The sequence below is a fragment of the Lipotes vexillifer genome, unplaced genomic scaffold (assembly GCF_000442215.2).
Source record: "Lipotes vexillifer unplaced genomic scaffold, Lipotes_vexillifer_v1.1 scaffold1226, whole genome shotgun sequence".
Classification (NCBI taxonomy): Eukaryota; Metazoa; Chordata; class Mammalia; order Artiodactyla; family Lipotidae; genus Lipotes; species Lipotes vexillifer.
Window position 1 is genome coordinate 1,037,754 of NW_006784227.1, and position 12,804 is coordinate 1,050,557.

The 12,804-nt window shown below is 41.9% G+C and overlaps 1 protein-coding gene across 2 annotated transcripts in view; it reads right to left on the reverse strand.

Annotated features, from left to right (window-relative positions):
• IMPG1 (interphotoreceptor matrix proteoglycan 1) overlaps positions 1 to 12,804 on the reverse strand; it is a 115,187-nt gene that overhangs the window by 85,296 nt on the left and 17,087 nt on the right. The window contains exons 2-7 of one of the 2 annotated variants that reach the window (XM_007456606.1): positions 12,102 to 12,335; positions 6,884 to 7,050; positions 6,589 to 6,617; positions 4,112 to 4,176; positions 3,418 to 3,521; positions 1,028 to 1,180 (exon numbers count right to left, since the gene is read on the reverse strand). In XM_007456606.1, the coding sequence (XP_007456668.1) occupies positions 1,028 to 1,180; positions 3,418 to 3,521; positions 4,112 to 4,176; positions 6,589 to 6,617; positions 6,884 to 7,050; positions 12,102 to 12,335 (752 nt within the window). The remainder of the gene's footprint in view (positions 1 to 1,027; positions 1,181 to 3,417; positions 3,522 to 4,111; positions 4,177 to 6,588; positions 6,618 to 6,883; positions 7,051 to 12,101; positions 12,336 to 12,804) is intronic. The other variant, XM_007456607.1, reaches the window with a different exon arrangement.

Genomic DNA, 12,804 nt, shown 5'->3' on the forward strand with positions numbered 1-12,804 from the left:
AAAGGGAGGGAAAGATTTGCAAGCAGTTCGCATTTCTGGAAAGTAGAATGTAAAAAGGGGGGATTAAAGAACTGGTGTGAAGACGAGTCTGGAAAGGAAGGCGGGAGTCTTATCATGGCATACAAATGCCAAGTTCAGCGTGACAGCTTGGATTTATCCTGCAGGGAATGAAGAGCTTTTTAAATCAACCAGGAACAGGCAGCCGCGATGATGGTCAGAGATGGAAGAGCCATCTTGGGATAGTGTCTCGATTTAGTGACGGATGATGTGGACCAGATAACTTTTCCACTTATCACCCATGAAGAATGCCATGTCTTTTAAAAATAACAAGTGCTGGAGAGGGTGTGGAGAGAAGGGAGCCCTTGTGCACCGTTGGCAGGAATGTAAATGGTGCAGCTACTATCGAAACGGTGCGGAGACTCTTCAAAAATTAAATATAGAACTATCATATCATCCAGCAATTCCACTTCATTCCAGTTCTGGGGGGTTATCTGAAGAAAATGAAAACACTAATTTGAAAAGATTCACGGTCATTGTAGCATTATTTACAATAACCAGGATATGGAGACAACCTGAGTGTCCACCAATGGATGAATTGATAAGGAAGGCGGAATACATCACACACAATGCAATATTATTCAGCCATAAAAAGAATGAAATCTTGCCATTTCCGACAACATGGATGGATCTCGAGGGCATTATGTTAGGTGAAATAAGTTAGAGAGAGAAAGACAAATACTGAATGATCTCACATATACGTGGAACCTAAAAACAAACCAAAAAGCCCCCCGAAACCAAGCTCATAGATACAAAAAATAGACTGGTGACTGTCAGAGGTAGAGATGGGTGGAAGGTAGGAGAAATGGGTGAAGGGGGTCAAATGGTAAAAAAAAATAAAAATAAATAAAAATAAAAAAATGAAAAGAACGCCTGGTCACAGGAAGATGAGTCAAGGGGATTTCTGTGCTGTTGACGCCCAGATCTGATCCTGCCTTGGGCTCTGGTTGTGTGAGGTGGGCTCACTCACCTGAAGCTGAGACTTGGCTGCAACCTCCTGGTAATACGGGGACTGCGAGTCGGTGAGCTCTTCCTTGAACTTCTGCTTTGCCAGAGAGATGCTTAGCTCCACCTTCTGCTCTAGCACATGCTCAGCAGCATCAGTGAATTCTACTTCCCTCTCCTGGGTTAGAGTTAAAAAAAAAAAAAAGAAGGGATTCTGTTAATATAAACCACAAGCAAATGGTTCCATTGTATAATATATGTTGATACTGTCTCAGGAAGTGGGTTATGAAGCCTTAAGTGCTTCTATAATAAAAGTCCTATTAACTAACTAGCAGTGGCCTCTGAATTTCACGGAGTATCAGAGCTCCGATGAGTTAATTATGTAGAATCCTTGAGAACTCCATCATTTTATGACTGTGTGCTCTTCATGAAAGCATTTACACACACACACACACACGCTTGTTTACTTCTTACCAATATCCTTTGGTTCATTTAAAAAAAACATCTCCTCTACCATGTAGGGTAGAAATCTTTGCCTTCTCTGAACCTTTGCACTAGCAAATGACATCTGAATTGCTCATTTGGTACCTCTGATACACTCACATAGAAGTATTTTAATATGGAAATCTTGTCACCCCATAGAAAATCTCCTTGAATCCAGTGTGATTCTCACACTTCATTGAGTCCCTCAAAGCAAAAAACGTGAGACCATTTCTGCACAAAACTCTCAGTGAATATCCATGACAAGGCGGGTCACATCCTCAGCAACCTGTCCTAGCCTATTATTTTGTCTATACATCTGCCGTCTTCAATCATAGCACTTAGGCTGTTTTGTTGCCCTTATTTGCACTATAAATTCCTTGAAGGACCGAACTGAGTCTTGTTTATCTTAGTATCTTTAGTGCATGGCCCAATGTTTGCTGAATGAAAGAATAAATATAGATGTAGGCGGTGAACGGGATGTTAACGGGAGGATATGATGAATGTGGAATAAAATATTCAGGGGATATTTACAGGAGAAGGAGGGACCTATATCAGACTTTGAAGGAGACGGGACACAGGTAATGTGAGAAAAGAGAGAAGGCAGACTGGAGCTGTCTTAGAAATTTTGCAGTGAATATGTTTCTCAATTTTTTCCAACAGCAGTTTTCACTGTTGATGAAACAGTATTTTTGAGAAAAACAAAACGTTTAGATTCTTTGTTCATAGCAATAGTTTCATCAAGTCTACAGTCATCCAGCCTAAAGCCCAGAGAGAATGGCCAGCAGGGTTCTCTTCTCTGAATTTCCATGTAGAGATGGTGAGACTGAACTTCCTGCCTTCACCTTCTGGCTTTGATCTGTGCCTTGGAAGGAGGGTCACAGGAAGAGGAAAGGGCCAGAGAAGCCTCTCAGACGACAGGGAATGGTAGACCTGTGGCAGTGACAACATAAGGATAAGATCCAGCTTCTGATTTGGGGTCCCTTCCTTACATTACTGCCCTCTTCTGGGTCTGCTGCCTGACTTGTGCTGCCACAACTCTATCACTGGAGCAAAGGGAGTGGAGTTTGCCTGCTTCTGCACTGAGGGTCTGCGCTCAAAGCTTTTGGAGAGGTTAAGCATGTCTCCCTTTTGATTAGGAGATACAAACTACCATGTATCAAATAAATTAACAACAAGGATCTATTGTACAGCACGGGGAATATAGCCATTATTTTGTCATAACTTTAAATGGAGTATATAAAACCATTGAACCACTTTGCTGTACCCCTGAAACTAACAAAATATTTTAAATCACTTTAAATCAACTATACTTCAAGTAAAAAGTCCCCCTTTAGTGATAACCAACATTCAATTCCCTAACAATCCTGCATGTCCTTTCACTCAGAGTGGTGGCCAGTGTTGCTTTTTGCCAGAAAACACTGTTTTTATTTTTCCCCAGCTTGACATGGAGGATTTCGGTCATTTGGATATTTATCTGGTCTATTCGTGCTGGACATGACTGGGACGAAGACCTCTGCCCTTGCTGTCAGTGTGTGATTACACTTCAGTGGAGAAAGGACTTCATTGATGGGTTGCCTGATGTATTCATTCATTCATTCACCCATCATTTATTCACTCTAACGCTTGGTGAGCACCTGCTGTACATAAGGTTCTGTTAGGCACTGAGGGAAGAAGTGCCCCTGCCCTCCTGGAGTTAATAGTTAAGTTGCAACTTCTCTCACTTTATCCTAGTTTCCAATCTATTTTTTTTCCCTTTCAGTCCCTCCTTTGGAGGAAGTGAGAACGGTGAGTAGAAGGAAATCACTGACTCTTACTTGGGGTGATAAAAATGCAGCACTAATAGCAGTGAATGGCCAGTCCATCCCTTGTCTTTCCCTGTTTTACAAATGAAACCAAACAGACATTTGAAGGGCTAGATTGAGAACTTCTTACTGCTGTAGGCATCTTGGTGTCCGGGAGGGTGTTGTTGAGGTTTTCGTTGAGGAGTGTGTCATCAGGAGGGGGAGGCAGGGACCCGGGTGAGACACTGGCAACGTCTGTGGAAATTTTAAAAAGTACAGGCATGAAAATGAGACTGGAGGAGTTTATGAGGTCACCGTGTCACATGCTTTTCCTGTCACTCTGGAAATTACAGATATTAGGTGCATTCTGAACTCATTTCCTTTTAAGATCACACAAATATGTTCTTAAGCAAAATATAACTCCTACTCGTGATCCCGTTTAAATTCCTCATTACTCCTTCCCAGAATGCAAGTTTGGAGCTCCCCTAGATGTGTTACAGTTAAATGGTTTTGCCTAATGAGATCTGGTTACTTTTTCTTTTTGCGACTATGTGAAGGACACATGAATACATTATCTTGAATTTGTTTGTTGGAAAATATTGATGATTGCCTCCAAGCTGTAGGATAATGGGTGATTCGGTTTTGTTTTTATTCTTTTCTGTATTTTCCAAGGCGTATGCTATGAATTTAAATTATTTTGTAAGGTTAGTAATACAAGTTAGTTTTGAGAAAGTGCATTATAAACTGTGCCAACTTCAATTAACCATTGCTTTTCAAATAACATGCTTTCATGATGGTTTGAATTAAGGTTCAGTAGCAGATGAAACGAGGAGTTCTAAGCTTACCTGTTGAAGACTCAGGGGTTTCACCAGGCTCTCCTAATGTCTCCTTTGTGGATATTTCATCTTTTCTATTACCACAATAGGAAATAAAAAAGAGATGGTGAAAAAGAGCTTGATGACAATAGAGGAAATGCATTTAAATTTGCTTATACTGAATAGACCTAAAAATTAGAGAGAAAGTATATTTTAAAACTAGGTTTACCTATATTTTCATTACTGAAGTAATCTTCTAATGTATTTTCTTTGAAGAAAAATTCAAACAACCTGAAAACAATTATGTTTGACTCCAGGGTTTTTCATAAGCATCTTGGCTTTTTGCCATTCTGGGGAGCATTTTCATAGTAGGCAAAGATGGTTCTGGGGGTCCGATATTTTATAGTCCCCATTGTGTTTTAACTGTGTCCTTGACATCAAAGATAATTGATCACATGATCTATGACTGAAATAGTCCTGCTAAAATCTCAGACCCTCAAACCTGTAAATTCAGGGAGTCATTAAGTTTATCTGATACAGTAACTCTTGTGGTTATGATAATGAGAGAGAGAGATTTCTGGATAATGAAGGTGTCTTGAATCCCTATTCTGGACATAATCATTGCCTGCAATGGTAACCTGCCAGGGAGTCGTGAGTAGGTTTGCAGTGCCAGGGAGTGTCACCCAAGGTCATGGTTATAGAGCTGTCTGCATATCACATTAGCCCATTCTAGCAAGCTTTATTTAGAAAGGAGTAGCAGTAGTGATAGCTATTGAAGCTCACTGAAAGATTTCTTACTATAAGCTATTAGGTCTCAAAGGATCGTGTCTGTGCTTGTACAATATAGTCATGGTTGACTGTTTGATCTAAATAGTGGCTCACACTGATGGAAGACCAGAGGGAATGGCTAGGTCCTCTGTTGTTGTAGGGGACTAGGGAGCTTGAAAGGACAGTAGGATTTCGGTGTGTGGAGTGGAGAAGACAGTTTCTTCAGGCAGAGGGGAAGGCTGTGGTCAGAGCCCAGGATGAGCAGGGTGTGGTCTGGATGTGGTGGGGAAGTGTCATGGTGGCAGTGTTGGGATCCTGGCTCATGGAGGGCAAAGTTGGAAAGGTCAGGGGGTGAAGCCTTGATGAATTAGTTTGCCTCTGCCTCAGTGGAGGTCCTGAGAGGGAACAAATGGCTCACTCAGAGTTGGGTAATTTGAGCAAAGTCTAATAAAGGCCTTACTTACTAAGTCATGGGAAGAGTATACGAGCGACCACAAGGGCGAGTGCAGAACCCGTGGGTGATAACAGTGAGGTACTAAAAGCTCCCCTCTCCAGGAGAGGTGAGATGATGCAGCAGTTACCACCCATCAGAGACAGAGAAGGCTCTGTGGAAAGAGAGGGCTGCCTGACAGGAGCTGAGCTGCTGCTGAAAGAGGTCCGTAGCCCTGGAAGACTTTGCAGGCTGGGGGCGTGGGGAGGTGATAAATTCGCTCACCTCACTCTGCTCCTCCCTCTGATTTCCTGATCCACACTGGCTGGTCCTTCCCAGAAGTCCGAGGCCAAGGGAGGCCAGTGAGTCAGTCTCTCCCGCTCAACCCTCTGCACACAGAGCACGTGGAGAAGGGTGGCAGTGGATATTCAGAAGGGCGAGGGGAAGATGCGGGAGTATTTTTGAAAAGCCTTTGAACAAGGCTCAATGTAAAAAAAGGAATATCTCAGATGTATTAACCCAGGAGCAGTTATGCAAGTTAAGGAGGGTAAGAGGTTAGAGGCAAGGATTTGATGTTTTGCACAGTGTAAATTAATAAGGTCCTGGGCCAGGTGGTGACAAAGGGAACAGAAACCAAGGAACAAATGGGAAAAGTGTTATAAAGAATTGTAATTCATACAGCCCAATTTGTGGCTCTCTCTGAAGTATTATTATATTCAGATTTAGATTCCTAACTGTTATGAGTGTAATTTGTGAGTTTAGAGTTTGGCAACAGCATCTCTCTTCTTTAATCATTTTTATCGGAGGTACTTTACTTTTTCTTTGCATTTTGATTTTCTGATTTGATATTCGGTTCTTGCAGAAGACACAGCTCAGTGCTTCAGTTTTGTTTGAGAACTACTAACACTTTACAGCATATACCAGATGAGGGTTCAAAATTCAGGTCTCTCTCTGATCGCATTCAACATGTTCCTGATGTAAGTAATAGTTTTCATCAGTTCTAAAAATTAAACTATTTTAATTGCTCTGTATCTAATAAATAAAAAACATGTTAGATAATCATCAAACAGTATTGCATTCATTTTATCTGCAAATATAGTGCAGACATCTATCTCAATCTATAAGGTCTATCCATTTCCCTTTTATATACTCATTTATCTTCAGCAAAATATATGCATAAAGGGTCTGTCAGAATAACCTACTCTGATCTCAGTAGCTGAAATAATACAAAGGCACAATAGCTCAGTCTCACTCCTCATGTGATCTTTCAAAAGTCAAGAGCATGCTGCACTGTATTTTGGGTACTCACCTCTCAAGGAAGTTTCTCTCTTTTATCCTCTGTAGGAAGATAAAAAGTAATTTTATCAAGAGACAATGCCAGTTGAAAAGCCAGTCTATTTTCATTCCCTTTTCCCTTTAACTCCACTTCAATCAGCCTGTAAAATGTTATTTTGCAGGAATAAAATTCCTGTCGGCCTTCTCAGATCTCTCCAAGCATTTCTTCAGCCAACCCTTACGCTGGGGGAACCAGTTCAAAAGGGGCAGGGTCTGGAGGCCTGGGAGCTATTGGGACCGGGTTCCCAACACTCCGTGTTTAAACTCACCTGCTGAAAAAGATCCAGGTGTTCCTGGGAGTTGCTGAAATTTCTCCCGATGTCAAAGAGGCAGAAAGTCTCCTGCTGGCAGATGCTGACCCAGTCCTGGTATTCCCCTGGGTCAGGGATGCGATCCAGGAAGATCCGATACGCTTCCCACACTGCTTCCTGGCACACTGCAAGGCAGTGCCATGAGGAGTGAAAAACGGCCACATCCTGAGAAGATGCCCTTCTCCCAACCCAAGCCCAATCTTAAACATGGCAAGCTCTGTCATGGCTTATGCTGATACAGTAGCCTATAGCCCATAGAGATGAATTCATTTAACAAATATTTATTGAGCCCTTATGTGCACCATGGAGAAAAATACAAGAAGGGAGATAGAAATACAGGGTTATGTGTGTGTGTGTGTGTGTGTGTGTGTGTGTGTGTGTGTGTGTGTGTGTAAGACTGCTATTTATAATAGGGCCTCATGATCAGTTTGGGAAGAGGCCCCAAGGCTGGAGAACGCTGGGCACATTGGAGAAACGGTGAAAAGGTCACTGTGGCCACAGGGCAAGGCTGAGAGTCATAGAGGATGAACATGGAAGTATGTGGTGAGAGGCACAGAGATGGTGCAGGTCTTGCGGCCCAGTCGTCTTCAACTGGGGCACAGGTACCCCACTGTATCTGCAGACTTTCCAAGGAGTAAACAGGCACACAGACATTTAAAGAGATTCAATTTCTAGATCTCAACTTCCCTATCGTGCTTTTCCTAAACTGGTTTGCCTAACAACACACCTTTCTCTCCTCACTTTCCCTTTGGCCGTCATCCTTCCCCCATCTCCCCATCTATAGTCTTCCTGTGACGGCACAGTGCCTCTAGGTTGCCACACAAAGGGTATTCGAAATAACTGTGTTTGAGATTAAGACAGGGAGTGAACTTAGTCAAGGGCAAACACACAGTTTTTGCAAGTAGGGCAGTTTCTGATGCTTTGCCTTCAACACCTTAGAAGATGTCCTAATGAAGTCGACAGCTGATACATCATTAAAAATAATGATGGCAGATCACGATGCGATTGTTAGCATAAAATGCCAGAGGAACTTAAGAATAAGGATGCTACTGTAACAAAACTCCATCTGTTCCCATCTACTTATTTATGTAACATGTTTTCTCAGCATTTAAGTGAAACTAAGGAAAAGAACAGGGATAAAATGGATGTTAAATCCTGTCTAATGTTAGCAATACATAATAGGAGTAATAAATAATGGCACATGAACTAATAGAGGGACAGCACCAAAGCAACCCCATCTATCCAGAGGCAGAAGCTAGTGGAGCTTAAGCTATAGGCCCTTCATTTAAATTGGCCCCTTCCAAAGCTTTGTTCCTAATTTTGTATCTATAAACATTAGTTACCCCAAACCAATATCTGAGCTTATATCCATCAATAAAAAATTAAAAACTTTTGTCAAACTTATATCTACTTCCTTTAGTCAATTATATATTAAAAATAATTATAAATGCAACCGAATCCAGAAGAAATTTCTGGAAATAAGTAAAATAAGTTATTTACTTAGGAAATAAGTAAAACATGTAATTTCAATTTACGTACATTTTTGTTACTGAGAAGTATTTTAGAGCAACCCATAACAGACTTGCATGTATGACCTAAACTACATTAAGATAAGACTCTGCAGTGAGAGGTGGGATGGAAATGTGGGTGTGTGGAGGAAAAGGGACCACGTGACATTGCCTGCTGTTTGGAAGGGTTTGTTCATGCATTTGTAGAGTACTTGATGCTAAGTATTGAGTATCTATGACAGATTCCACTGTATATACGAGAATGCTTTAATTCCTATCTTATTTTCAATATCAATTCTTATTTACAGCTCACCAAAAGTTACATCTTATCCAATTATTTAAGCTTATGATGAAAAACTTTAGATGTCAACAGAAAAGCTCTCAAGAGGGCACCTAATTTAAAAATTATTTTAGGGGATTAAGTTAGAAAAAAATAGAAGACTTTGGTCACAAGCAATTGTAATATGTTGATCTTTAACTCTGGAGGGATGAGGGGGAAAGGGGTGCTTTGGAGCAGAAGCTGACATCATCTGACTTTCTAAAGAAACCCTCTGACTGCCGTGCAGAGAAAAGGGGTTATGGGTTATGGGGAGGAACAAAGTATGAGAAGCCCAGTCTGGAGACTCTTACTCTAGTGCCTTACTTTCCCTCACTCCCCACTTGGTCCACATCTGGGTTTCTCTTAGCTTTCTGTTTTAAGAGGCAAAGAGAATTCCAGACCAACAGAAGCTCAGGTCATTTACTAGCAGCAACATGACCACAGACCCGGGGTGGGGGTGGGGGTTTGAAACACGCACCACCTCAAAAGTGCCATCGAGTTTTCCACATTTGAGGTGTGTGTTGCCTGGGGTTTTCCCTCCATCATCAAACAGCCTAGGCTGAGACATTAAGCAGAAAGGCCGAGGTTCTGTGGTCAGATCTCAAGCAACTGTGGGGATACTGGAGAGGCAAGGCTCTGGCTTTCTCCAAAATCCTTGTGGCAATCCTCCCCAATAGAGTCAGACAAAGAAGGTGCAGAAAGGTAAACCCAGAGGTTAGGAAAATCCAACTTTTCAGAGGTTTTCAGACTCCTCCCAGCCCTGAGGTCCTTTGATGCCTCGATTTTCAAGGTTTTTATTTGAGGCTCCCTTAGCAAGGATGGATGACTCTGCCAGTGAGTCATGGGCTGGTGCTTCTGTTCTCTTGATCACAGAAGGATTCTGTGCCTCCTGATTTGTGCTGAGCTTCCAGGATGCCAGAAAAATGCCATCGGAGGAGTCACCAAAATCCTGCCCCTCAAAAATCGTCTAAAGAAAAGATACTGGTTCCTGTTTCATCCCGACATTTTGATCACTGTAGACGACAGTGCCCCAGGGAAATAATTCTTCAAGCAACTCCAGGCATTTGTGCTTCAGGGAGAACGTTCTCTCAGAGCCTTTGGGAAAAGTAGGTTTTAATAGGGACGAGGGCTTTCTGTGTCCCTGAGGTGGGAGAAAGGGCCGCAGGTGGGGGGAACGGGATTACCTGGGCATCTTATCAATATGAGAATATGCAGATTATGAAGTTGGTCTGGTGAGCCACCTGGACATCTGCGTTTCTTACAAGCTCCCAGGTGACGTGATGCTGCCGGTCTGTGGACAGCAGTTTGAGTAGCAAAAACTAGGATTCCCTTCACCTTTAACTTTTTCCGAGTCACACATTAACGTGAAAGAAAGATCTAGCTTTCAATATTGGGATTGGGAGAAAGAGAGAGTGGAGAGAGATAGAGGAAGGGAGGGAGGGAGAGAGAGGGAGAGACATGGGGAGGGGTGAAATCACAAACGACTCACAGAGGACTTTGAAGGGAGGCAGTCACAGAGGAGAGAGTTTGCGCGGTGGGAGCAGAGGTTCTGCCTGGGAAACTACCAGAAACGACCTTGACCCTTGTGTCTGTGCTTTCTGAGGAAATCTTTGCGATTCTATCAGGAAGCTCAGAACATTTTCCTTTGTGTTGCTTTAAGCACTGGGAAGAAAAAGAGCTCAGTATTCCATTTGATTTGAGGAATGTGGGAGCTGTCTCCTCTAAGTTTGAAAAATGTCAACAGATAATTTTGTAAAAGCAGCTATGACAACAATAACTGGGTTACTCTGTCAAAGAAACACTGCTTTATAGCTGGGTCTTATTTCTAGTTTCTTTGTGAACCAATTTGTTAGACTTAAGAAACCCATGCTGGTGAACAGTAAAATTTCACATCACCCAGGGGCAGCCATAAAGATAATAGGCTGTCATTGCTGTGGGGAGAAAAACAGTGGTTTGTTTCATCCAGGGAAGCAAGAGTGAAGCAAACCTAATCAAGAATGAAGAGCTAAGAGTAAAATTCAGAGGTAAAAATTTGGTTGCAGCAATATAAGAACACCTAGATTAATTCAACTTTTGCACATCTTATAGATGTAAATACTTAAGAACTTGGTGGGATGTTAGTTGATGGCATAGTTTTCAGTTGTCAGAATGTGCAACACATCACAGGCTAGAACTGAACCAGCTTGCTCTATCTAGTCAATAGGCTTGAAATAGAGCAGGGTGACTGTGCTTTTTGGAGTGGAAGCAAACATCTATCATGATCAAGGTGGAAATCAGTAAACGTCCTCAATTTTCACATGTAAGGTGACTTGCGTTTAGGATGCGGCCAGACAAGGTACCTGGGGAGTTTAATAGCAGTTACCAAAGATTCTTTTCTTTCATTTAAAGATGAAGCCATGGGATTTTTTTTTCATCCACGGTAAGTGAATGACAAGGACAGCTACTGATGGCTGTGGTGTGATTGAACTCCATCATGATTTCCGGGAATGCTGTAAGAGTCCTGTAATGCTGTCTTGGGGTGAAAACTGCACTGTAACACTGATGGAAACCACAGTAATTGTGCTGTAAATCCCGTTAACACCCCTGTTTATTATATCTTGGTAACCACTGCTAATTTGTGCCTCCAGGTTTCCCAGCTTCAGACATTTTTACTGGATCAGCAATAAACAACTGAAACTTACCAAGAAGGGAGGGAGGATTGGGATTGTAATGTGGTTTTTGAAAAGTGAAATCTTAGCTCATAAATCAACTTGCACAAATTCCTGACATTGCAATCATCCTGTGCTTCTTACAACATTAGGATTTAATAGTGGGCTTTGGCAAAAATAAAACAAAGAGGTAAAACCCAGAGGCCAGGGCTTCCCTGGTGGCGCAAGTGGTTGAGAGTCCGCCTGCCGATGCAGGGGACACGGGTTCGTGCCCCTGTCCGGGAAGATCCCACATTCCGCGGAGCGGCTGGGCCTGTGAGCCATGGCCACTGAGCCTGCGCGTCCGGAGCCTGTTGCTCCGCAACGGGAGAGGCCGAGACAGTGAGAGGCCCGCGTACCACAAAAAATCAAACAAACAAACAAACAAACACAGAAACCCAGAGGCCAAGGCTTTCTGGTGGCTTGTTAAATGCTCTCATGGTTCTGTGTTGCACAGGACATGGTTTTAAAACATACAAGCACAGATCTACCATAGTTTGGAAGGCTTATTATTCATAACTCTCAAGTCAGTAGGCTGATTTTTATAACTCCTGTGACTGAATGAGAGACTGGAAGTTCTGGGCTGAACACAACCTTGGGATGGATGAAAGGGAAGGGATGAAGAGAGGGAAAGTCTGAACAGGCTGCACCTCTTTCCTTACCTCTCGATCTATAATAAGCTTGAAGACTTGCTAAAATCTGTTTCATGGACTCCTGTGGACAGACTTTAAGCCCAGTTGGGAAAAATGCTGATCTTTTTGTTCGAGGCTTTGCCAAATCGAATATTCGTCTCATTGTTGACACTTTGTAAAATTTTCCAGTATTTTCGGTTGTTTCAATTCTTGCGGCATTGTCTATGTCTTTAATTTCAGAACTGTATATTTTAATGGAGAGATCTGTAAAAGAAAGATTGATTTCCTGGTAATACTACTCAGCCATAAAAAAGAATGAAATAATGCCATTTGCAGCAACATGGATGGACCTAGAGATTATCAGACTAAGTGAAGTAAGTCAGACAGAGAAAGACAAATATCATGATATCGCTTATGTGTGGAAGCTAAAAACATGATACAAGTGAACCTATTTACAAAACAGAAACAGACTCACAGACATAGAAAATAAACTTATGGTTATCAAAGGGGAAAGGAGCAGGGAAGGATAGATTAGAAATTGGGGATTAACAGATACACAGTTCTGTATATAAAATAAAGAACAAGGACCTACTTACTGTATAGCACAGGGAGTTATATTCAATATCTTGTAATAACCTATAGTGGAAAAAATCTGAAAAAGAATATACACATGTACAACTGAATCACTTTGTTGTACACCTAAAACATGGTAAATCAGCCATACTTCAATTAA